The sequence below is a fragment of the Mobula hypostoma genome, chromosome 5, assembly GCF_963921235.1.
Source record: "Mobula hypostoma chromosome 5, sMobHyp1.1, whole genome shotgun sequence".
NCBI classification, from domain to species: domain Eukaryota; kingdom Metazoa; phylum Chordata; class Chondrichthyes; order Myliobatiformes; family Myliobatidae; genus Mobula; species Mobula hypostoma.
In genome coordinates, this window is record NC_086101.1 from 112,509,263 (window position 1) to 112,536,731 (window position 27,469).

Sequence of the window (27,469 nt, forward strand, 5' to 3'; positions counted from 1 at the left end):
CATTCATTCTTTGGGGCACTCCTGTTTTTGCGGATGGTTGCGAAGAAAAAGAATTTCAGGATGTACAAACCCCATTTCCAGAAAAGATGGGATATTTTCCAAAATGCAATAAAAACAAAAATCTGTGGTGTGTTAATTCACGTGAACCTTTATTTAACTGACAAAAGTACAAAAAAAAGATTTTCAATAGTTTTACTGACCAACTTAATTGTATTTTGTAAATGTACACAAATTTAGAATTTGATGGCTGCAACACACTCAACAAAAGTTGGGACAGAGGCATGTTACCATTGTGGTACATCACAAATGTTGCAAAATATCCCAACTTTTCTGGAAATGGGGTTTGTATATGTTACAAGGGGGCATTGGTAGCGGACCCAAACGCAAGACACAGACACTGAAGTACTAGGAACAGGACAAGGTTTATCGAGATAGCAAGGTGAGTAAGGAAGAAACGATGCTGGACATTGACACAGGCCCTGGATGAGACTAGGATTCAGGGCCTGGGCTAGGACTTGGACTAGAAACACGGGACCCGGACGGTTCTTGGCAGCAGAACTCTGTATGGGATGAAATGACTCAGAGCAGTGTAACAGGAGACACTAACCTGCAGGTCATCCTTGGGCAAAGTGTAGCACTTGCTTAGCCCCGCCCCCTCCACTCCCACCTCCGATTAGGGCCATGAGAAGCCTTGGGAGCAAGTGTTTGATGTTACAAGTCCTGGTTACACCACTACTGATGCCAGGCAGATAATCTGAAGAGTATGGATAATGGCTGAGGGCACACTTATTGTAAAGTCACTGCCCAAAAGAAGGCAATGTCAAACTACTTCTGTAGAGAAAAAAAACTTGCTAAGAACGATCATGGTCATCATGATCACCCATGTCATAGGACACAGCACATTATGATGACGATGTCAAAGGTTCTTGAACTGGTTACAACACCGCAGTTTCTGGAATGTTTTAAAGCGATTTCCCATTCAGTATACCGTAAATTCCGGTGTATAAGCCGACCCCCCCCCCCCCCCATTTTCAAAGTTAAAAAAGTGACTTTTTCATGTTACCTTTGTATAAGCCGACCCCTTTTGTAGAGGTTTTTGATTTAACCAGAAAGAATCACGAGATCTCACATGCCGGTACTCAGCTTTGCCGGATCTGGAACCTGGAAATTTTGTGAACTGGTACCTGCTAAGAAAATAGGCCTACACATTATAGAGCATTATAAGCGAATTCTCAATAAATAAACCAGGGAGGGAAGGTTTGTATTAGCTTCCCAATGGTAAAGAATCCTCTGAAATGTAACCCCCGTGAAACCATTTAGCACCACTGTAATCTCGTTAAAACAACACGGGGTGGTGGGATCAGTACGTGTACTCAGTATTGAGTTTGTGACCACCATGTACAAAAGATTAAAACAAATGTGATATGATGCTGGCTTCAAGCTGAAGGTTGTTGATTTTGCTAAAGGAATGAATAATTCTGCAGCTGCTAAGAAGTTTAGTGTAAACGAGAAACAAGTGAGAGAGTGGAGAAGGGCAGAGGACATGCTGAGGGAAATGCCAAAGACGAAATGTGCAAACCGCGGGAAAACATGCCAGTAGCCAGAACGTTTTAGAGTGGGTGAATCACCAGCGATCGTCTGGATACATTGTTACCAGAGAAATGATTCGAGTTCAAGTGTTGAAATGGGCCGAGAAACACCATGTGGTCAGCGAAAATTTCAAAGCTATGCGAAGTTGGTGCACCAGATTTATGAATAGACATGATCTTGTGTTGAGACAAAAAACAAAGATTGCTCAGAGGTTGCCGAGCGACCTTGAGAATAAGATTACAGTCTTCCAATTGTTTGTAATCATGCATTGAAAGGCACATTCTTACCCGCTCTCACTGATTGGTAACATGGACGAGAAGCCAATGTTCTTTGATTTTGCTGGCAACCGCACTGTCAATCAGAAGGGGGAGAAAACAGTCCTTGTCAAAACAACTGGACACCAGTAGCAACATTTTACTGTCATGTTAACGTGTATGGCTGATGGGGCCAAACTACCACCGATGGTGATTTTTAAGAGAAAACATTCCCAAAGAAAGAAAAATTCCCGTGGGGTGTTGTTTACATTCAAGAACGCGGCTAGATGGACGAAGTGGGTTAAAGAGGTGTGGCATGGACGTCCTGAGGGTTCAGGAAGGAAAAGTCGTTACTTGTCTGGGACATGTTCAAAGCACACCTGTCAGGTGAGACAAAAGCAGCTTTGAAAGCTGAAAATACGGACATCCCCGGTGGTTTGACGTCCGTGCGTCAGCCACTAGATGTGAGTTTAAACAAACCATTCAAAGAATTCATGCGTCGACAGTGGAACAAATGGAGCTTCAAGCTCTGAACGTTTGACGACAACTGTTTGTACAAGTAAATTGAGAAACAGAATGTGTTTTGTAGATCTTTTGTGTAAATTTCATAAGCGTTTGTATTTTGTTTTGTATTAGACTCAAAAACAGCCAATAAATACGATCTGCCTTCCGTGTATTTGTTTTTCCAAAGTTGGCACCCTCTGTATAAGCCGACCCCCTATTTTAGGACCAATATTTAGGGCCAAATTCTCGGCTTATACGCCAGAACTTATGGTAGGTGGATTTATTTGACTTTTTTAAAATGTGCATTTTTGCATATTAAAAAGAAATCTGTTCCATTGGTGAAGAAAATCCACGTTAATACTGTGGTGTCTTCTGGTAATGGACCCCCCCCCTTTCTCTTACCTGCTCATCACCTCCCTCTGGTGCTCCTCCCACTTTCTTCTCTTCCACCAATCAACTTCCCAGCTCTTTACTTCACCGCTTCCCCCCTTCTGATTTCACCTGTCATCTACCACCTTGTATTTCTTCTTCCCCTCCCTCCAACCTTCTTATTCTGACTTCTCTTTCTTGCCAGTCTTGATGAAGGGTCTTGGCCGAAAATGTCCACTGTTTACTCTTTTCTATAGATGCTGCTTGGCCTGCTGAGTTCCTCCAGCACTTTGTGTGTATTGCTTAACGCTGCTGTGTAATTTTTAAAATTCTGCTTTGGCTAAGGTAGCTTTGAGCATTACTACTTGTTGCTTGTCTGTGTGATTATGTTTGATCGAGACCTTGTTCTTGCTTTGCTTTGAAGAGGAGCATGTGGATGCCAGTTGTGAGCCAACTATGATGAAGCAAACCGAAATGCAAAGTCCAAAGAAGAAAGAGAAGACTGAGGCAATCAAAGTTGATCAAGAAAGCCCGGATGAGGTAACATGAATAAGTGCGGGGTAACATGAATAAATTAATATCATAGCTGATCTGACCTTGGCTTCATATTATTTTCCAACCCATAAGTTCAGACTCCCCATGTAGCAAACTCCCCCTCTCCATGCATCTGATGAACCCAAAGGAACGGCAGAGACCGATACAGTTTGGCACCAACAGTGTCGCAGGAATTGCCACTCAGTGTTGAATTCAATGTAGGACTTGCCTTAGGGACTTCAGTTCCATATTTTTCCCTTGTGGTTTACTCCTGAAACCTCTCCCATGAATGGGTTATAGCCCGAAGGCGGCAGAGGTTTGAGATCACAGTTTTCCTTCTAGATAAGCTGCCAACCACAGCGGACGAGCCCCATCTGCCCGAAGCAACTGGTTTTAAGTTGCCAGTAACCCACCTTTGCCCCTTCTCCCTGTCAGTAGAAATGGTTCCGCTAGGCTTAGTAGCTGAACCACACGTGAAGACCAGGAGCTGGACTTGATTGCAAACCTATTGCAATTTTTTGAGGAAATTACAAGCAGGCTAGACAAGGGAGATGCAGTGGATGTTGTGTATTTGGTTTTTCAGAAGACCTTTGACAAGGTGCCACACATGAGGCTGCTAAACAAGATAAGGGCCCATGGTATTACGGGGAAGTTACATACGTGGATAGAGCATTGGTTGATTGGCAGGAAACAGAGAGTGGGAATAAATGGATTCCATTCTGGTCGGCTGCCGGTTACCAGTGGTGTTCCACAGGGGTCCATGTTGGGGCCGCTTCTTTTTACGTTATACATCAACGATTTGGATTATGAAATAGATGGCTTTGTGGCTAAGTTTGCTGATGATACAAAGATAGGTGGAGGGGCCGGTAGTGCTGAGGAAACAGAGTCTGCAGAGAGACTTGGATAGATTGGGAGAATGGGCAAAGAAGTGGCAAATGAAATACAATGTTGGAAAGTGGTTATGCACATTGGTAGAAGAAATAAATGGGCAGACTGTTATTTAAAAAGGGAGAGAATTCAAAGTTCTGAGATGCAATGGGACTTGGGAGTCCTCGTGCAGGATACCCTTAAGGTTAACCTCCAGGTTGAGTCGGTGGTGAAGAAGGCGAATGCAATGCTGGCATTCATTTCTAGAGGAATAGAGTATAGGAGTAGGGATGTGATGTTGAAGCTCTATAAGGCGCTGGTGAGATCTCACTTGGAGTACTGTGTGTAGTTTTGGGCTCCTTATTTAAGAAAGGATGTGCTGACGTTGGGAGAGGGTACAGAGAAGCTTCACTAGAATGATTCCAGGAATGAGAAGGTTAACATATGAGGAACGTTTGACTGCTCTTGGACTGTACTGCTTGGAGTTTAGAAGAATAAGAGGAGACCTCATAGAAACATTTCGAATGTTGAAAGGCATGGACAGAGTGGATGTGGCAAAGTTGTTTCCCATGATGGGGGAGTCCAGTGCGAGAGGACATGACTTAAAGATTGAAGGGCGCCCATTCAGAACGGAGATGCGAAGAAATTTTTTTAGCCAGAGGATGGTGAATCTGTGGAATTTGTTGCCACGGGCGGCAGTGGAGGTCAAGTCATTGGGTGTATTTAAGGCAGAGATTGATAGGTATCTGAGTAGCCAGGACATCAAAGGTTATGGTGAGAAGGCGGGGGAGTGGGACTAAATGGGAAAATGGATCAGCTCATGATAAAATGGTGAAGCAGACTCAATGGGCCGAATGGCCGACTTCTGCTCCTTTGTCTTATGGTCTTATGATTGTCAGTGGCTATTTGAGTGGCACGCTGTCAGGAGTATTTAATAGGTAGTGGGAGTTATCCCCACTACCACCAACCCCCACCTTGGCTATAAGAAACTTGTAATATAGGTAATAGCTTAACATGCAGTAACAGTGCCATGTATGTATGTATTGGATTTTGATCACTCTTTAGGTTTAAGAATTTTTGCTTTCTATTATAACTCCACGCTTTGTGTGAGAATCAGCTGCTCTTGGACCTGTAGCTTGGTATTTGTTGTAAGTCAATGCATGATGGTGCATGCATCCTTGGAAGTGAAGAGTACAGGAATAACTTGCTGTCTCACTCTGGTATGTTTTATTTCCTTCCTGAAAGATGGCTTTGTTTCCCGAGAGTGCCAAAAGCTGGAAGGTGCAGTTCGGGAGTTCAGTGAAACCATCTCTCACTGCTCCCCATCTGTAATTTCTTCGGCTCTTCAACTTTTCGACCACACTTTGACTCAGACTCGCTATCACAGCCATATATCCTTTCTTGGAACGTGCCTCCGTCGCCAACTTACTCCAGTTGGCTTTAGGATTCGTTTCCAAGCCTCTCAATTTGGACCTTCTGAGGATCCCAGGTACTCACATTTTATTGACTCTGCCTCTCGCCGCTTCTCCCGTCAAGCTCTGAAATCGACTCTCTCCGCCATGAGGAGGTACTTGGTGTTCCTATCCCAGACCCTTCCACACCTTCGGGACACTTTCTTCGCCGTCTGTTATGGTCCTACCCGTTATTTCATCCTCCGTCGGATTCACGCCTGCAATCGCCGTTTTTTTTGACTTTGTCATGTTAGGCAAAGATCGCAAGATCCTACATCTACGGACTTCAGAGCCTGCCGGCCCTGAAACTAGCAGGCATGAACTTCAGATTGCGGCCCCTGCCATTGATCTCGCTGGCTCCAACACCTCAGGGCATATTCAAAACCCGGACTCCAGCAACGACCATGGACACCTTCACAGCGATTACGCAACCACCAACTGTGACTCCAGCCTTGAACTCCAGGCCGGGTCTTTATGTGCTGCTATTGTGACTCCCGTCTCCTCTTCCCCCACCAATACTCTGCAATCCCGTCTCCCTCAGATCCCACCGTCAGCTCCTGGGTACTCAGAGGCTCCATCTTCCTCTCACCCCAAACCTCCCCTCTCCACTGACACTATCAGCCTCCCCCCCCTCCCACCTCTGATCCCAGCTCTCATCCGTACCGGGTCTTTACCATCCCCTCCGACCTTCAACTGTCGGAGGCAGAAAGCTCTGTTCTCAGTAAGGGCCTCACGTTTGTCCCCCTTCGCCCACACCTCAGCGAGTTCCGTGTTCGCCATGATGCGGAACTTTTCTTTCTCCGTCTCCGAGCCTACTTCTTCGGACTCTTCCACCCCCACCGATGACCCCTTCTCCCGTCTTCAACCCTCCTCTTCTTCATGGACACCCCGCTCTGGTCTTCTGCTTGCTCTGGATCTCTTTATCGCTAATTGCCGACGGGACATCAACCGTCTTGACTTCACCGCACCTTGTCCCCATTCCAACCTCACTCCGTCGGAACGCTCTGCTCTCCACTCCCTCCGCACTAATCCTAACCTTATTATTAAACCCGCCGATAAGGGGGGTGCTGTTGTAGTCTGGCGTACTGACCTCTACCTTGCTGAGGCACAGCGACAACTCACGGATACCTCCTCTTATTTACCCCTCGATCATGACCCCACTAAGGAGCACCAGGCCATTGTCTCCCACACCATCACCGACTTTATCCGCTCAGGGGATCTCCCATCCACTGCTACCAACCTTATAGTTCCCACACCCCGCACTTCCCGTTTCTACCTCCTACCCAAGATCCACAAACCTGCCTGTCCTGGCCGACCTATTGTCTCAGCTTGCTCCTGCCCCACCGAACTCGTTTCTGCATACCTCGACATGGTTTTATCACCCCTTGTTCAATCCCTTCCGACCTATGTTCATGACACTTCTCACGCTCTTAAACTTTTCGATGATTTTAAGTTCCCTGGCCCCCACCGCTTTATTTTTACCATGGACGTCCAGTCCTTATATACTTCCATCCCCCATCAGGAAGGTCTCAAAGCTCTACGCTTCTTTTTGGATTCCAGACCTAATCAGTTCCCCTCTACCACCACTCTGCTCCGTCTAGCGGAATTAGTCCTTACTCTTAATAATTTCTCCTTTGGCTCCTCCCACTTCCTCCAAACTAAAGGTGTAGCTATGGGCACCCGTATGGGTCCTAGCTATGCCTGCCTTTTTGTTGGATTTGTGGAACAATCTATGTTCCGTGCCTATTCTGGTATCTGTCCCCCACTTTTCCTTCACTACATCGACGACTGCATTGGCGCTGCTTCCTGCACGCATGCAGAACTCGTTGACTTTATTAACTTTGCCTCCAACTTTCACCCTGCCCTCAAGTTTACCTGGTCCATTTCCGACACCTCCCTCCCCTTTCTAGATCTTTCTGTCTCTGTCTCTGGAGACAGCTTATCCACTGATGTCTACTATAAGCCTACTGACTCTCACAGCTATCTGGACTATTCCTCTTCTCACCCTGTCTCTTGCAAAAACGCCATCCCCTTCTCGCAATTCCTCCGTCTCCGCCGCATCTGCTCTCAGGATGAGGCTTTTCATTCTAGGACGAGGGAGATGTCTTCCTTCTTTAAAGAAAGGGGCTTCCCTTCCTCCACTATCAACTCTGCTCTCACTCCATCCTCCCGCCACCCCACTAGGAATAGGGTTCCCCTGGTCCTCACCTACCACCCCACCAGCCTCTGGGTCCAACGTATTATTCTCCGTAACTTCGGCCATCTCCAACGGGATCCCACCACTAAGCACATCTTTCCCTCCCCCCCCGTCTCTCTGCATTCCGCAGGGATCGCTCCCTACGCAACTCCCTTGTCCATTCGTCCCTCCCATCCCTCCCCACTGATCTCCCTCCTGGCACTTATCCGTGTAAGCGGAACAAGTGCTACACATGCCCTTACACTTCCTCTCTTACCACCATTCAGGGCCCCAAACAGTCCTTCCAGGTGAGGCAACACTTCACCTGTGAGTCGACTGGGGTGATGTACTGCGTCCGGTGCTCCCGATGTGGCCTTTTATATATTGGCAAGACCCGACGCAGACTGGGAGACTGCTTTGCTGAACATCTACGCTCTCTCCGCCAGAGAAAGCAGGATCTCCCAGTGGCCACACATTTTAATTCCACATCCCATTCCCATTCTGACATGTCCATCCACGGCCTCCTCTACTGTAAAGATGAAGCCACACTCAGGTTGGAGGAACAACACCTTATATTCCGTCTGGGTAGCCTCCAACCTGATGGCATGAACATCGACTTTTCTAACTTCCGCTAGGCCCCACCTCCCCCTCGTACCCCATCTGTTACTTATTTTATGCACACATTCTTTCTCTCACTCTCCTTTTTCTCCCTCTGTCCCTCTGAATGTACCTCTTGCCCATCCTCTGGGTCCCCCCCCCCCGTCTTTCTTCCCGGACCTCCTGTCCCATGATCCTCTCGTATCCCCTTTTGCCTATCACCTGTCCAGCTCTTGGCTCCATCCCTCCCCCTCCTGTCTTCTCCTATCATTTTGGATCTCCCCCTCCCCCTCCGACTTTCAAATCCCTTACTCACTCTTCCTTCAGTTAGTCCTGACGAAGGGTCTCGGCCTGAAACGTCGATGGCTGCACCTCTTCCTACAGATGCTGCCTGGCCTGCTGCGTTCACCAACAACTTTGATGTGTGTTGCTTGAATTTCCAGCATCTGCAGAATTCCTGTTGTTTAAGGTGCAGTTATCTTTCTTTGGATACTTGGCATGTCGTGGTCCGGATCAGGGTCCCTTTAAATTTACCTTGTTTATGTTACGATCCGGACCGTTGATTCCCTGTTTTCCCGTGTCCCTCGACTTTGGTGATTAGAGGCAATTAACACTCGGCTGAACCGGTAGTTTATAGTTTCTGGCTTTCAGCCGTTCGGGACGGGAGCGTCTGCAAAGTCATGCAAGGTGGGGTGTGCCGATGTCATCTGGCTGGAACAAGCCTAGTTTCTGCCGCAGCAAGTGCCGGTAATTCGCCTCTCCTCACCGGAGCAACCCTGTCCAGTTACCTCGCCAAAGCGTGCCTGCAAAGTTTCCTCACTGAGGTGGGTCCGTCAGTTAACCCGCCGGAGGGAATCAAGAACCGCTGTCTACTCTTCCCGGGCCGAGTCGAGAGCTCGCCACTACCCGGAGGCTCCAAGTCAAGTCCTGGCTCCCGTGGCATTGAAGTTCCAAGTCAAGTCCTGGCTCCGGCGGCATTCAAGTTCCAAGTCAAGTCCTGGCTCCGGCGGCATTCAAGTTCCAAGTCAAGTCCTGGCTCTGGTGGCATTCAAGCTCCAAGTCAAGTCCTGGCTCTGGCGGCATTCAAGCTCCAAGTCAAATCCTGGCCCTGGCGGCATTCAAGCACCAAGTCAACTCCTGGCCCTGGCGGCATTCAAGCACCAAGTCAAGTCCTGTTCCTGGCGGCATTCAAGCACTAAGTCAAGTCCTGGCCCTGGCGGCATTCTAGCACCAAGTCAAGTCCTGGCCCTGGTGGCTTCCCAGTTCTGAGTCAAGTCCTGGCCCTGGCGGTCTGTGATTCCTGTCCTACCCCCTTGTCTGAATCCCTTCTCTGCTCCTCTCGCCTCTTGCCCTCGTCTACAGCCCCACCTGCACTTCGGTCTAGTTCCTTTGCCAGAGCTAGATAGGTACTGTCTGGTGTTCATTCGTGTTGGTCTTGTCTTGTCTTGTCTTGTCTTGTCTTGTCCTCGCCTCTGTGGGGTAAGTCAGGCCGTCTTGCCGTTGCCCCGCGGGGGGTCGTGAGTCATGGCCCTATGTCCTGTACCCTAGGAGGGGTCCCGGCTCTCTGTTCTGTGTGTGAGTCCCAGCCCTATGTCCTGTACCCAAGGAGGGGTCCCGACTCTGTGTTCTGTGTATGTGTCCATGGTTCCATGTACGTGCTCTCCCGAGACCGAGGCTCTGTGTTCCCATGTTCCTCCTCTCCCTAGCCCATGTCATGTCCATGCCTGGTTCTGGGGTCCGAGCCCGAGGCAAGACCCAGGTACTTTTTCCGAGCCCGAGGCAAGACCCAGCTACTGGGTCCTTGCCCAGTCTCGGGCTCGGAGTCCATACCCTAGCCTCTTCATGAATCCTCTTGTTCTAGGAGCCGATTCCGAGTCCTAGCCCGGACCTTTGGTCCCAGCCTAGTCGTCCTCAGACCTTGTCCAGTTCGCTACTCCTGCTGCTGCCTAGCTCTCCTGATATCGAACAATAAACTAAATTTAATTAACCTCACAAGATGTGTCTTGCATTTGGGTCCACCTTTGCTCCCAATGTCCCCACCAGTGTGACATGGCAACTGTCAAACAACTTAATGAATTTGTAACACACAAAAGTGACAGTGCCAAACATACCTATCTCATCGAAGCTGGCTCCATGTTCAGCTACCATACTATTCTACATGTCATGTTAGTCATGCATCTGCAGATTCCTCAGCGACTAAGCGTGGGTCCTGATGAAAGGTCTTAGCCCGAAACATCAACTGTTTACTCTTTTCCATAGATGCTGCCTGACCTGCAGAGTTCCTTCAGCACTTTGTGTGTAATACTTTGATTTCCAGCATCTGCAGATTTTCTCTTGTTCTTGTGTTCTGAGGCTGTGCCTTCTGGTTGTAGACTCGCCTCACTATAAGAAACATCATCTCCACATCCACTGTACTTAGGCCTTTCAGTATTCAATACATTTCAATGCAATTCCCCCCCCCCCACCGCATGTATTCTTCTTCATTCTTAGATAAGAGACCCAATGCTGCTCACAATACTCCAAGTGCGGTCTGACCAATGCCTTATAAAGCTCTAGCATTACATCCTCACTTTAATATTCTAGTTCTCTCGAAATTAATGCTAACATTGCATTTGCCTAGTTGTGCACAGTTCTGCCATTTCTCTGTAATATTCACGACGATGTATTTGTAATGCCAAACTGTTCAAGTATTTTGATGTAACTGTGCAGTGTACTTTGTTCTCTTTCAGGGTAAAGTCTTAAGGCGATCGTCCCGTGTCTCTGTCACTAGCCCCAGCTCTGTGCGTGAGCGTGAGTCTTTGTCAACGAAGTCCAAGTGTAACAAAGAGTTGCAAAGTGAAAGTGGCTCAGGTAAAGCAAATGTCACAGCCTTCACAATTCTAGTACTAAGTGCCATTCTGTCCATTCACCTACGCTATATTGTGAGCAGTTTTGGGCCCTTATCTATGAAAGGGTGTGCTGGCATTTGGAGAGGGTTCAAAGGAGGTTCACTAAAATTATTATGGGATTGAACAGCTTGTCGTGTGTGGAGTTTTCGATGGTTCTTGGCCTGTATTCCCTGGAATTCAGAAGCACGAGGGGTGACCTCACTGAAACCTATCGAATGTGGAGATGTCTTGATAAAATGGATGTGAAAAGGGTGTTTCCTATGGTGGGAGAGTCTTAAGACCAGAAGACACAACCTCAGAATAGAGGAGCGTCCTTTTAGAACAGAGATGAGGCAGGTTTTCTTTAGCCGGAGAGTGGTGAATCTATGGAACTTGTTGCTCCAGGCTGCTATGGAGGCCAAAGTCATTGGGTATATTTAAGGTAGAGGTTGATAGGTTCTTGATTAGTCAGGGCATGAAGTAATATGGGGATAATGAAGGAGATTGGGACTAAGAAGGAAAATGGTCAGCCATGATTAAATGGTGGTGCAGACTCAATGTGCCAAATGGCCTAATTCTACTCCTATATCTTGTGTTAACTCGAATCAGGTTTCCACTTGTCCTCCCCTCCAGAGAATGCAATCCAGATTTCTCTAAACTCTCCTTGCACCCATTTCCCAATTGATTGACGTGCAAACATGTTGCCCCTCTCTCTCCGCCATCTAATAAAATCATGGCTGAAGGGACTGTAAGTTCAGTTTCTCAATCTTTCCTGCCCTTGCTTATCAAGAATCCATCTACCTCTGTGAGATTGCTGCTTCCTACTCCATTTGAAGAAGAGAACTCCAAAGAACTTCTGAGAGGGGAAAAGGCTGCCTAACCTTTATTTTGAATAGGAAACACTTTACTTTTAAACTGATGCATCCAGATCAGGGGTTCCTAACAACATTAAGCAAGGGGTCTGTGGACCACAGGTTGGGACCCCCCTGTTTTAGATATCCTAGTGAAAGGAAATATTCTCTCCACATCCCCAAGATATGTGTTTCATCCAAGTTGCTTCACTATTCTAGACTTCAGTGGACTGTCTAACCTTTTCTGTTAAGAGTTTCAATTCCTGCCTGGTATTGGCCAAATTAACTTTCTTTGAATTGCTTTACATGGTCCCTTAATTGATAGTTACTCAGCATGGAAAGGAATTTGCACCAACCCCATTTTCTTGTGTTGCCTGCTTTTGACACCCCCCCCCCCACACACAGTAGAGACAGTTTGGAGTCACCAAAGTTCAAAGTAATTTTTATTATCAGAGTACATAGATGTCTCTACATACAACCCTAAGATTCATTTTCCTGCAGGCATACTCAGCAAATCTGTAGAATAGTGACTATAACAGGATCAATGAAAGATCAACCAGCGTGCAAAAGGCAGCAAACTGTGCAAATGCAAATATAAATTAATAGCAATAAATAATGATAACATGAGATACAGAGTCCTTAAAGTGAGATCATTGGTTGTGGGAACATCTCAATGGATGGGCAAGTGACTGCAGTTATCCGCTTTTGTTCAATTGCCTGATGGTTGAGGGGTAGTAACTATTCTTGAACCTAGTGGTGCAAGTCCCGAGGCTCTTGTGCCTTCCACCTGATGGCCTGGGTGATGGTGATCTCTGATGATGGATGCTGCTTTCCTACAACAGCATTTCAGTGGTTAGGTACCAGTTAATCTACTCTCTGTGGTTACTTTATTAGATACCTCCTGTATCTAACAAAGTGGCCATTGAGTGTATGTTCCTGGCCTTCTGCTGCTGTAGCCCATCCACTTCAATGTTTGATGTGTTGTGCATTCAGAGATGTTCTGCTGAATACCATTGTTGTAATGTGTGGTTATTTGAGTTACTGTCGCCTTCCTGTCAGTTTGAATAAGTCTGGCCATTCTCCTCTGACCTCTCACGTTAACAAGGCATTTTTCACCCACAGAACTGCCGCTCACTGGATGTTTTTTTGTTTTTTTGCACCACTCTCTGTAAACTCTAGAGACTTGTGCATGAAAATCCCTGAAGATCACCCATCTGGTACCAGCAATCATTCCACCTTCAAAGTTACTTTGATCACATTTCTTCCCCATTCTAATGTTTGGTCTGAACAACATTTGAACCTCTTGACCATGTCTGCATGCTTTTATGTATTGTGTTGCTGTCATGATTTGGCTGATTAGGTTATTACATTAATGAGTAGGTGTACCCAATAAAGTTGTAACTCAGTGTAACTGAGGCGTAATCCAGACCTGAGACTGCAGATGCTGGAAATACGGAGCAACACACACAAAATGTCAGAGGAACTCAGCAGGTTAGGCAGCATATATGGAAATGAATAAACAGTTGATGTTTCTGGTCAAGACCTTTCTTCAGGACTGGAAGGAAAAGGGGAAGATGCCAGAACATAAAGATGGGAGGGGAAAGAGGCTAGCTGGAAGGTGATGGGTGAAACCTGGTGGGTGGGAAAGGTCAAGGGTTGTAGATGAAGGAATGTGATTGGAGAGGAAAGGACCATAGAAGAAAGGGAAGAAGGAGGGGTACCAGGGGAGGTAATAGGCAGAGGAGAAAGGGTATGAGGCCAGACATGGTAATAGATGAAGAGGGAAGAAGAAGGGGAAAATAATTAGTGGAAGGAGAAATATATATTCATGCCATCAAGTTGGAACATAACTAGATGGAATACGAAGATCATGTTGACTAACTAAGCTGTCTTGTCCTCCTTCCCCTCCCCCCACCTTTTTATTCTGGTGTCTTCCCCCTTCTCTTCCAGTTCTGAAGAAAGGTCTTTGCCTGAAACGCCGACATTTCCTTTCCTTCCACAAATGATGTTTCTGGCAGATTGTTTGTTGCTGAAGCATAACCTCTGAGCATTTGTGTTCAATTTCCATTGTAATAAGCAATGTACCCACTGCCCCTTATTAAGAACATAATACGTTGGAGCAGAATCAGGCCATTTGCCACATTGGGTCTGCTCCGGTATTCAATCATGGCTGATTTATTTTCCCTCTCAACTTTGTTCTCCTGCCTTATCACTCACTTTTGACACCCTTTCTAATCAATAACCTTTCAACTTCTGCTCTAAATACATCCAGTGACTTGTCCTCCACATCGTCTGCAATAAATTCCACAGATTCACCCTCATGCTCAAAGAAATTCCTCCTTATCTCTGTTATAAAGGGACATCCTTGTTAACTCTCTCATATAATAAAGATATATATCTTTATTATGTGAGCATTAGGATCATAATGGCCTTCTGTGCAAGGACTTTTAAGCTATGGATAAAGCAAAGACAACTCACCCACCCACCCAGTTTTTATTGAAACCCTTTCCTTTTTTTTTCAAAAGATGGTGCCATGGCCGCAGACTCCAAGCACAGTTTTTCAGATAAGGAAGTACAGACGGTGATTTGGAAAATCACATTAGGAACTGAGGAAGAATTGACGCCTCAAGACCCAGAAACAAAAGACGGACTGGTAATGTTATTCAGAAGAACCACTAGTTATTTGCTTGACCATTGGATGTCTTGTGTAGTTTGGATAGGTTTCTGTATCAAACTAGACTGAGAGGAAGTGTTTGGAACTGGATAAGAGTTGCCGGGTGTGGTGATTGTTTCCCGTTATTCTGCTTGAAGAGTACGTGAAATTGGACTGCACTTGCTTAATGAAGGCGTCCTGGGGGTGGCAACTCAGCAATCAAAGACTGCCAGAATGATACCAAGTTACTGCCTTTCTCAGCTTGCTTCCCTTCTTTTCTGTTTCTCTTGAGGGGAATCTCATTTCTCTCCAGAACAGTAGAGTACAGCCTTCGGCCTATGATGTTGTGCCGAGCTAATAGGTAATTAAATGCTGAACTAAACTTTAAAACCTTTAAACTAACCTGTTCTGCCTGCATGATGTCCAATTCCCCCAATCGCTGCCTGTTTACACCCCTATTGTATTTGCCTCCACTACCACCCCAGCAGCACATTCCAGGCCCCCATCACATTCAAGCTTGCTCCTTCTCACCTTCAGTGTAAACCCTCTGGTATTTTGGCCCTGGGAAAGGGATACTGACTGTCAACTCTCTTTCTGCCTCTCATGTTCTTGTAAACTTTCACCAGGTTTCTCCTCAGCCTCTGATGCTTCAAAATAAATGGCTCAAGTTTGTCCAATCTCACCTTGTAGCACATGCTCTCTTATTTATTTATTGAGATACAGTGCAGAACAGGCCCTTTGAGCCGTGCCACCCAGTAATCCCTCAATTTAATCCAAGCCTAGCATAGGATAATTTACAGCAACCAATTAAACTACCATAAATGACCAATACATTTTTGAACTGTGGGAGGAAATAGGAGCACCCGGAGGAAACCCACACGGTCATGGGGAGTACGTACAAACTCCTCATGGAGCAGTGGGAATTGAACTTGGCTGGGCTGTATCGCAAGGCGTTATGCTAGCCACTTCATTACCATGCTGCCCTATCTAGGCTGTATCCTGGTAAACTTCTTCTGCAGCCACTCTATGTCCTTCTTACAAATGTGCAACTAGTGTTGAATGCAATATTCCAGATGCAGCCTAACTGGAATTTTATAAAGCTTCTACGTAACTTCCTGACTCTGAACCCACTGCCTCAACTAATAAAGGCAAGCATGCTGAATGCCTTCTTTACCACCCTGTTTACTTGGGCAGCCACTTTCTAGGAACTATAAATAGGGCCTCTCAAAATCTCTCTATACTCAAGATCTCGACCACTGTTTTATAGCTTGTATGACTTAATATGCTTTGTGAGGGTACTTTCTTTCTTGATACTCCCCCAAGCTGATCACAACCAAACTTTTGTTCTTCCTCACCTCCTACATAGAACATTAGAACAGTAGATTCTGCAGTGGTTTCAGAAGACTGGAAAATTGCAAATGTCATTCCACTTTTCAAGAAGGGAGAGAGGCAGAAGAAAGGAAATTTTAGGCCAGGTAGTCTGACCTCAATGCTTGGGAAGATGTTGGAGTCGATTATTAAGGATGAGGTGCTGGGGTACTTGGAGGCACATGATAAAATAGGCTGTTTCAGCATGTTTCCTCAAGAGAAAGATCTTGCCTGACATATCTTTTGGAATTCATTGAAGAGGTAACAAGTAGGACAGACAAATGAGATTCAGTTGATGTTGTGTACTTGGATTTTCGGAAGGCCTTTGACAAGGTGCCACACATAATCTGCTGATCAAGCTATGAGCCCACAGTATTAGAGGAAAGATTCTAGCATTGAGAAAGCAGTGGTTGATTGGCAGAAGGTAAATAGTAGAAATAAAGGGAGCCTTTTCTGACTGGCTGCCGGTAACTAGCGGTGTTCCACTGGGATCTGTGTTGGGACCGATTCTTTTTACATTATATTTCAATGATTTGGATGATAGAATTGATGGCTTCGTTGCAAAGTTTGCAGACGATATGAAGATAGGTGGAGTAGCAGGTCGTTTTGAGGAAGTAGACTACAGAAGGATTTAGACAGATTAGGACAATAGGCAAAGAAATGGCAGGTGGAATACAGTGTTGGGAAGTGTATGGTCATGCACTTTGGTAGAAGAAATGAAAGGGTTGACTATTCTCTAAATGGAGAGAAAATACAAAAATCTGAGGTGCAAAGGGACTTGGGAGTGCTTGTGTGGGATTCCTTAAAGGTCAATTTGCAGGTTGAGTCTGTGGTGAGGAAGGCAAATGCAATGTTAACATTCATTTCAAGAGGACTAGAATATAAAAGCAAGGATATAATGTTGAAACTTTATACAGCACTGGTGAGGCCTCACTTGGAGTCTTATGGACAGGTTTGGGCCCCTTATCTTAGAAAGGATGTGCTGTAACTGGAGAGAGTACAAAGGAGGTTCACTAAAATGATTCCAGTATTGATTGGCTTGTCATATGAAGAGTGTCTGATGGCTCTGGGCTTGTATTCACTGGAATTCAAAAGAATGAAGGGTGACCTAATTGAAACCTATTGAATAGTGAAAGGCCTTTATAAGAGTGGGTGTGGAAAGGATGTTTCCGACTTTCCAGCAGGAGACTCATGGAGTGAGCTGCATTTGGGCGTTGCTCCGTACCCTTTACTTTCTTATATGTAACCACTCTTACTTACCTTACCTATACCTACACTAAACGATCTATATTATTGGACTACGACTTTTACTTATTGAAAATGAATACCAGAGCACGAGAAGCGAAAGAAGGGAAAGGTCCGCCGGGAACGGGAAAAAAAATGGTGATCCTGGAACTTCAAAGGAAACTCCGGTAACTATGGAACTAATGAAGAAACTTTTAGAAGATACAGTTAATCGAAGACTCACCGCAATTGAAGAAGCATTGAATTTGAGGAAAGAAGAATCAAGAACATTCAGATGTGAAATCGACCAACATCAAGTCAGAATTTCGGAATTAGATGAAGATGGCTGTAAAAGAGAAAAAAGAATTGAAGCACTTGAAAAATGTTTAACTTCGGTAACTCAGCAATTGGAACGCTATCAAGCTAAGACTATCGATCTTGAAAATCATTCCCAACGACAGAATTTGCGATTAATTGGTTTTCCTGAGGATGTTGAGAAGGGAGATCCTACCAAATATTTTTCTAAATTGCTAATGGATGTGTTTGGCTCTGATATATTGGAAGAACCCCCGATATTAGATCGTGCTCATCGCTCATTCCGTTTTAATCCGGAGAAATCGGCCAAACTGAGACCGATCATTATTTCGGTTTCATTATGTCCACGAGAAGGAACGAGTTATCCGAGCTGCTCGGAAGAAAGGTATGATCGAATTTCAAGATTTCAAGTTCAGAATTGTTGAAGACTACAGCCAAGACGTACTGAAAAAACGGATGGCTTTTAAATCTCAGATGGCAGAACGCTATCGTTGGGGCTATAAAATAGCGCTACTGTTTCCAGCCCGTCTGAGAGTGGTTATGCCGGATAACTCGCGTAGCCTGTTCGAAAATCTGATGGAAGCCCAAAGTTTTCTCGATGATCTGACTCCCTTTACGGAGGATTAATCAATATATCGTTTGTTTTTTTCTCTCGTCTGATTGTTTAGTTCCAGGTTTTGTTTTCTCGATCTGGCAGTGTAGGTTCGTCTTATATAGTTAAACGATATTAGGCTTTTCTGTTAGTGATCCTGTATATCTTACTCTTAATACCTTTGGGTAGTTATTTAGTTATAAGTTTAACGCTTGTTTTCTTTTTGAAATATTACTAAAGTATTATATTTTAAAATGGGGGATTGTTTTTTTCTTCTCCCCAGAATCCTTGCTGTTTCTCACGTCATTTCCGATCATTTATATTTGAAAAATTAATATAGTAATATGATTGAACATTTGATGTTCTTTGAAATATGAGTAGCAAGGAACTATTTGATGCTTTTAATCGTTTTAAGATTTTTTTCTTGTTATTGTTAGTTTTTACTTTTTTCCATAAGGGTGGTGTCTTTTTTTGATAAACATATTTCTGCTGGGTCGCCCTCCGGAAAGATGGGGGTAGGTTTAGTCTTAGATTTAGCATTGGCCACTGTCTGGCTTTTTTCTGGGGTTTTGTGGGAGGTGGGTGGTATTTTTCCTTTTATTCCTTTTTTATTTTTTCTTTTTAAACTGGCTGACCAGAAACTACCGAAATGTCTGAAATGTCGTAACTTCCGGTTCCTCTTTAGACCTTTTTTCCTCTTCCAGGGTCATGAGTCTCTACTCTGGTTAACCCTTTACATACTTTATACTTGAGCTCATTATGATGGATAAGACTATCAATTTAGTTTCTTGGAATACAAATGGTTTAAACCACCCGATTAAACAGAAGAAAATTTTTAAAGTATTCAATAGGATGAATGCTCATATTATTTTTGTACAAGAAACTCATGTCCGGAAAGAGGATAATTAACGTTTCTTTAGATTCTGGGAGGGCCAACAGTATCATGCAAATTCACAAGCTAAAGTAAAAGACGTTTAATATTTATAGATTCGTCAATTTCATTTATGCACTATGAGACGATTACAGATTCTAATGGCAAATTTTTGTTGATTACTGGCTTGCTATTTAACAAAAAAGTTGCTATGCTCAATGTTTATGCCCCAAATGTTGACTGTCCTGATTTTTTTAAGAATCTCCTCACATCTCTTCCCAATTTAAATGACTATATGCTGATTATGGGTGGTGATTTTAATTGTTGTTTAAATCCTTTGATAGATAGATCCAAGTTTAATCAAGCACTTCTGAATAAATCGGCTACCCTTATTAACTCTTTTATGACCGACTCTGGAATCTCAGAAATTTGGAGATTCTTAATCCGAATGACAAAGAGTTCTCTTTTTTTTTCACATGTACATCAGCACTATTCAAGAATTGACTACTTTCTTATTGACTCTCGATTAATTCCTTTTGTTATGGGTTGTGAATGTGATTCTATTGCTGTTTCTGACCATGCACTGTTGAAATTACTTATTAACTTAAGGGATATACCTACTAATTCTAGACAATGGAGATTTAATATCTCTTTGCTTCAAGGTTCAGATTTCGTTAGGTTTATTGTTGAACAGATTAAGTTTTTCTTTACAACGAATTCCACGGATGATATTTCCAGTGGGATCCTCTGGGATACTTTTAAAGCATATATTCGTGGACAAATTATTTCATACACTGCTGGACTAAAAAAGCGAACTAATAAGGAAATACTTAAACTGGTTGACAAGATTAAAGAAGTTGATAAGAAATATTCTATAGCTCCTAGTCAAGAACTTTATAAACAGAGAGTTGAACTTCAAATGGAACATAACCTCTTATTATCATCTTCAATTGAAAGTCAATTAATCAAAACTAAGAGTCAATTTTATATACATGGTGATAAAACTGGGAAACTTTTAGCTAATCAACTGAAATCGGCCTTGGTTAAACGACGGATTCTTAAAATTCGTAAACAAGATGGCACTTTGACAGTTGACCATGACGAGGTTAATAAATCCTTTCAAGAATTTTATACCTCCCTATATCAATCAGAATTTCCTGATGACTCCACTATAATGCATGAATTTTTTAAGAAATTGAATATTCCAAAATTATCTAATGAACGTTCAAAACTATACGTATTACAGTAGAAGAAATAAAGAATGCTATTTTTTCAATGAACTCAGGTGAAGCACCTGGTTCAGATGGATTTACAGTAGAATTTTTTTTAATTTTTCTCAACTGCACTAACTCCTTGGCTATGTACTGTTTTTAGGGATGCAGTTTCAATAGGTAAATTACCACAATCTTTCTATCGAGCTTCTATTTCCCTAATTCTTAAAAAAGATAAGGATCCTACTGAATGTGCATCTTATAGACCTATATCTCTGCTGAGTGTTGATTCTAAGATTTTTTCTAAAATATTGGCAACGAGATTGGAGAATGTATTACCCCAAATTATTTCTGCTGATCAAACTGGATTTATTAAAAACTGTTACTCTTTTTTTAATATTAGGAAATTAATGAATATCGTTTATATGCCTTCACCCAAAATTCCAGAATGTGTCATTTCATTGGATGCTGAAAAAGCTTTCGATAGAGTTGAATGGATATATTTATTCAATACCCTTGAGAAATTTAATTTTAGTCCAATATTCATTTCCTGGATTAAACTGATATATTTTACCCCTTTGGCCTGGGTATTTACTAACAACCAAAGATCCACTTTTTTTCATTTATTCCGTGGTACTAGGCAGGGTTGCCCTCTTAGTCCATTACTATTTGATATTGCCTTGGAACCACTAGCTATTGCCATTCGTGACTTCCCTAATATATTTGGTATTACCCGTGGAAATGAGATTCATAAATTATCATTAAATGCAGATGATCTACTATTATATATTTCTAACCCAGGAAAATCTATTCTGGCAGTATTAACTTTGCTTGCTCAGTTTAGTAGCTTTTCTGGTTATAAACTGAACCTAAGTAAGAGTGAATTCTTTCCATTAAATATGCAGGTTCCTATTTATAGAAATTCTCCATTTAGACTGATTACTGATTATTTTACTTATTTGGGAGTTAAAATTACTTAGAGACATAAGGATCTATTCAATTTCAACCTTTTAGCATTAATTAATCAGGGTTAAACAACTGATTACTAAATGGTCCCCTTTGTCTCTATCCTTGATTGGCCGTATTAATGCTTTTAAAATGATTATTTTACCCAAATTTTTATATTTATTTCAAGCAATACCGATTTTTATTCCTAAATCTTTTTTTGATACTATCGACTCTAAAATTTCCTCTTATATATGGCAAAATAGAAATCCCAGATTAAGTAAAAAATACTTAAAGAAATTTAAGAAAGTGTATGGTTTGGCATTGCCTGTCCTAAGATTTTATTACTGGGCAATTAATATCCAATACTTAATATTTTGGACACAAGATTGGAATATAACTCCAAGCCCACATTGGGTAAACCTTGAAGGCCATTCTGTACAAGGGTTTTCTTTAGCCTCCATTTTAGGAGCTTCACTGCCTTTTGCACTATCTAAAGTGAATAAACAAATTTTTAACCCTATAGTTAAACATACATTGCGAATATGGTTTCAATTTCGTAAATTTTTTGGCCTGAATGAATTTATGTTATCAAGTCCTAATATATCTAATTTCTTTTTCCAACCCTCGGTAATGGACCAAGCCTTTTTGATATGGAAAATGAAAGGCATAATATGTTTTCGTGATCTATTTTTGGATAACTGCTTTATGTCTTTTGAGCAGTTATCTGAGAAATTTGATTTGCCTAGATCCCATTTTTTTAGATACTTACAAATAAGAACTTTTTAAAATACTACGTTGCCTACCTTTCCGACTTCAAATCCTTCTGGCATTTTTGATAAAATTTTAGGTTTTAATCCTTTGCGGAAGGGATTCATAGCAATAATTTATGATATAATTATGAAATTACAACCAGATATATCTGATAAAATTAAAAATGAATGGGAAAGGGAACTTCAACTTTCCCTGCCTACAGAGAAATCGGATAAAATTTTTCATTTAGTTAGTACTTCTTCTATATGTGCTAAACATACTTTAATACAATTTAAAGTAGTACACAGAGCTCATATGTCCAAAGATAAACTAGCTCGTTTTTATTCCTATATAAACCCTACTTGTGATAGATGTCACTCTGAAGTGGCTTCTTTAACTCATATGTTTTGGTCCTGTCCTCTTTTGGAAAAATATTGGAAAGACATTTTTGATATTATTTCAACAGTTCTATGCTTTGATTTAAAACCCCATCCTATAACTGCAATCTTTGGATTGCCAATGGTAGAACATAGATCTTTGTCTTCTTCGGCCTCTCGAATGATAGCTTTTGTTACTTTAATGGCGAGAAGATCTATTTTGTTAAACTGGAAGGAAATTAATCCTCCAACTACATTCCAATGGTTTTCTCAAACCATATTAAGTTTAAATTTAGAAAAAATTAGAAGTGATATTTTTGACTCTTCGATTAAATTTGAAGATACCCGGAAACCTTTTATGCAACATTTTCATATGATGTAATCTGACCTTTCGGAATCTTTTTTCTAAAATTATATGATGAGAGGAGCGGAGTTAGCGACATTATGGATCTTGTCTGATACAAGTTGTTGGTCTAGCCCTGTTTTGCCTTTTTTTTGGGGTTTTTTTTTCTCTTTTTCTTTTGGGTTTTTTTTGCTTATTTTTTTTTCTTTTTATTTCTTTGTTAATGTTTAATCTCATTATGAGTTTGGGAGTCTTTTATTTCTATGTCACTTAAAATTCATTTTATATATGCTGATGAACATTTTTCCAATCTCTTTGTACCAACTTTGTTATTGAGTTTATAATTTTGAAATATTAGTAAAAAGATTTAAAAAGAAAGGATGTTTCCTATGGTAGGAGAGTCTAAGACCAGAGGACACAGCCTCAGAATAGAGGGGCATCCTTTTAGAACAGAGATCAGGAGGAATTTCTTTAGCCAGAGGGTGGTGAAGCTGTGGAATTCCTTGCCACAGGCAGCTGTGGAGGCCAAGCCTTTATGTATATTTAAGGCAGAGTTTGTTGGATTCTTGATTGGTCAGGGCTTGAAGGGATATGGGGAGAAGGCAGGAGATTGGAGCTGAGAGGAAAATTGAATCAGCCGTGATGATACAGTGGAGCAGACTCAATAGACTAAATAACCTAATTCTGCTCCTGTATATTATGGTCTTGTTACAGCACATTCAGGCCCTTCTACCCACGATGTTGTGCCATCCTTTTAACCTATTGTACGATCAATTTAAACCTTCCCTCCTACATTGCCCTACATTTTTCTATCACCCAAGTGCTTATCTAAAAGTTTTTTTAAATATCTGTAATGTATCTGACTCTGCCACCACCTCTGACCAGGTGTTCCATACACCCAGCATTCTGTGTGTTTTTAAAAAAACTTACTTCTGACTTCCCCCGAAACTCTTCCCCCAATCACCTGAACATAATGCTCTTTAATATCCATTTCCTCCCTGGCTATCCGCTCTTTCACTGCCTCTTATTGTGTTGTACATCTCTGTCAATCACTTCTTGTCCTCCTTCGCTCTAAAGAGAAATGCCTCAGCCTTTGGGTGCCCTGATAAAACACACTCTAATCCAGGCAGCATCTTAGTAAATCTCCTCAGCACTCTCTCTAAAGCTTCCACGGCCTCCCAATAACGAGCTGACTAAAATTGAGCATAATATTCCAAGACTAACCTTCCAACCATTTACTAATTCCTTCATAACTACCTGTGTTGGTTTCCTCCTGTCCTTCCTGGGAAGCCTACCCAGGGCATCAAGAAATCAAGGGAAAAAATGGTATAGTCCAACTCTAGTGCAATTGCCCTTTCCTTCAAAACAAATTGCTGGATTCTGCAGAGGAGCTAGTGATTTATCTTCCTTCTGCCCCTATCAGCCATCAAGGATGGGGACCTTAACGTGATTTTTGGGCTGAAAATGTTGCTGATACTTAAACTAATCATAAGGGTTATTTCTTTATTCTGTTTTAGTTGCTGCAAGATACCGGGGACACCACCTCCACCTCCCCTGCTCTCAGAAAGGGTGGGGACACCTCCTCCTCCTCCTCCACCCCCCCCAGGAAGGCCAGGGTCGCCTCCTCATCCCCCTCCCCTAGAAAGACCAGGGTCACTTCTTCCTCCTTCCCCTCACCCTCCATCAGCAAGGTTGTGGTCACCTCCTCCTCTCCCAGTAAGGCCAAAGATGTTTTCTCCTCCATCCGCTCCACCAGGAGGACCGGGGTTGTCTCCTCCTCCTCTCCCTCCCTCAGGAAGGCTAAGGATGTCTCCTCGTCCCCCTCCCTCAGGAATGCCAAGGATGTCTCCTCGTCCCCCTCCCTCAGGAAGGCCAAGGATGTCTCCTCGTCCCCCTCCCTCAGGAATGCCAAGGATGTCTCCTCGTCCCCCTCCCTCAGGAATGCCAAGGATGTCTCCTCGTCCCCCTCCCTCAGGAAGGCCAAGGATGTCTCCTCGTCCCCCTCCCTCAGGAATGCCAAGGATGTCTCCTCGTCCCCCTCCCTCAGGAATGCCAAGGATGTCTCCTCGTCCCCCTCCCTCAGGAAGGCCAAGGATGTCTCCTCCTCCCCCTCCCTCAGGAAGGCCAAGGATGTCTCCTCCTCCCCCTCCCTCAGGAAGGCCAAGGATGTCTCGTCCCCCTCCCTCAGGAAGGCCAAGGATGTCTCCTCGTCCCCCTCCCTCAGGAAGGCCAAGGATGTCTCCTTGTCCCCCTCCCTCAGGAATGCTAAGGATGTCTCCTCGTCCCCCTCCCTCAGGAAGGCCAAGGATGTCTCCTCGTCCCCCTCCCTCAGGAACACCAATGAAGTCTCCTCCTCCCCCTCCCTCTGGAAGGCCAAAGACGTTTTCTCCTTCCCCTCACCCAAGAAGACCAGGGAAACTGCCTCCTCCTGCTCACCCAGGAAGGCCGTGGGCACCGCCTCCCCAGCTTCCGCACTAAAGGCCGGAGACACCACCTCCCCCTCTTCCCCCCTGAACGCTGGGAAAACCTCCTCCTTTCCCTCTCCCTCCCCGCTAAAGGCCGGGGACACTGCCTCCCCCCTCTTCCCCCTGAAGGCTGGGGAACCTCCCTCCTCCCCCTCCCCCTCAACCCTAAAGGCAGGGGACACTGCCTCCTCCCCATCGCCCCTGAAGACTGGGCTCACTGCCTCCTCCCCCACCCCCCTAAAGTCTGAGGACACTGCCTCCTCCCCCTCACCCCTGAAGACTGGGCTCACTGCTTCCTCCCCCTCGCCCCTGAAGACTGGGCTCACTGCCTCCTCCCCCTCGCCCCTGAAGACTGGGCTCACTGCCTCCTCCCCCTCTCCCCTGAAGACTGGGTTCACTGCCTCCTCCCCCTCCTCCCTGAAGGCCAGGCACATTGCCTCCTCCCCCTCCCCCAGGAAGACCAGCTCCCACAGGAAATCTCAGGAGTCTGCTGCTAAGAAAATGCCTCTCATCAAAACCTGGAACCTCAGGCGTCAGAGTCTTAAATTAGGTAAGGACTTAGGATTTTAGTGCCAAAATTGTCATTTTCCACTTTCAGCAGCTCATACAACTAATCTCAATAGTTAAAAGCCTTGAGTATATTTGGGTTTGTTGCAGTTCCTTAATCTTCCCCTCTTCAAAGCCAAGCAACACACATAAAATGCTGGGGGAGCTCAGCAGGCCGGGCAGCATCTATGGAAAAATGTGCAGTCGACATTTCGTGCCAAAACCCTTCAGCATTCCTCTTTTCAGAGGAACAAATCAGGAGCTGATATAGTCCATTTGGCTGCTTTGAGTATATTCGGCCATTCATTAAGCTGGTGGCTGACACTTCGCCCTTCACACCTTATACACCCTCACTCATAAAGAATCTATAAACCTCTGGCTCAAAAATATTCAAAGATTCTGCTTCCGCAGACCATCCATACTCTCTTCTTGGTACTGCCTTTCGGAAGAAGGTACAGGAGCCTTGGGTCCTACACAACCAGGTACTGGAACAGTTATTACCCTTCAACCATCAATTTCCTGAATCAGCATGGATGACTCCTCTCAACTCAGTGCTGAACTGGCTCCAACCTATAGACTCACTTTCAAGGACTCTACAATTCATGTTCTCTGTATTTATTTATTATTTACATATTCATTATTTTTCTTATTTGCAGCTTGGGTTTTGGGCATTGTTAGCATTTGTATGTAATATTTAATATTACATACTATTAATATTTCATATTATATGTGAGAGTAGATATAGGACCGATAGAAAATGATGCTGGAGAAATTGTAATGGGAGATGAGGAGATGGCAGAGGAACTGAACAACTATTTTGCATCAGTCTTCACTGAGGAAGACAGCAGTATACCGGACACTCAAGGGTGGCAGGGAAGAGAAGTGTGCGCAGTCACAATTACGGCAGAGAAAGTACTCAGGAAGCTGAATAGGCTAAAGGTAGATAAATCTCCTGGACCAGATGGAATGCACCCTCGTGTTCTGAAGGAAGTAGCTGTGGAGATTGCGGAGGCATTAGCGATGATCTTTCAAAAGTCGATAGATTCTGGCATGGTTCCGGAGGACTGGAAGATTGCAAATGTCACTCCGCTATTTAAGAAGGGGGCAAGGAAGCAAAAAGGAAATTATAGACCTGTTAGCTTGACATTCGTGGTTGGGAAGTTGTTGGAGTCGATTGTCAAGGATGAGGTTACAGAGTACCTGGAGGCATATGACAAGATAGGCAGAACTCAGCATGGATTCCTTAAAGGAAAATCCTGCCTGACAAACCTATTACAATTTTTTGAGGAAATTACAAGTAGGCTAGACAAGGGAAATGCAGTGGATGTTGTATATTTGGATTTTCAGAAGGCCTTTGACAAGGTGCCACACATGAGGCTACTTAACAAGATAACAGCCCATGGAATTACGGGAAAGTTACATACGTGGATAGAGCGTTGGCTGATTGGCAAGAAACAGAGAGTGGGAATAAAGGGATCCTATTCTGGTTGGCTGCCAGTTACCAGTGGTGTTTTGCAGGGATCAGTGTTGGGGCCGCTTCTTTTTACATTGTACATCAACGATTTAGATTATGGAATAGATGGCTTTGTGGCTAAGTTTGCTGACGATACGAAGATAGGTGGAGGGGCCGGTAGTGCTGAGGAAACGAAGAGTCTGCAGAGAGACTTGGATAGATTGGAAGAATGGGCAGAGAAGTGGCAAATGAAGTACAATGTTGGAAAGTGTATGGTTATGCACTTTGGCAGA

At 43.8% G+C, this 27,469-nt stretch overlaps 1 protein-coding gene across 1 annotated transcript in view; it reads left to right on the plus strand.

Moving 5' to 3' along the window:
* Window positions 1–27,469, plus strand: part of LOC134346922 (uncharacterized) — a 142,230-nt gene that overhangs the window by 32,082 nt on the left and 82,679 nt on the right. The window contains exons 7-10 of the mRNA XM_063048780.1: window positions 3,142–3,257; window positions 11,072–11,192; window positions 14,586–14,713; window positions 24,230–25,727. Of these exons, the coding sequence (XP_062904850.1) occupies window positions 3,142–3,257; window positions 11,072–11,192; window positions 14,586–14,713; window positions 24,230–25,727 (1,863 nt within the window). The remainder of the gene's footprint in view (window positions 1–3,141; window positions 3,258–11,071; window positions 11,193–14,585; window positions 14,714–24,229; window positions 25,728–27,469) is intronic.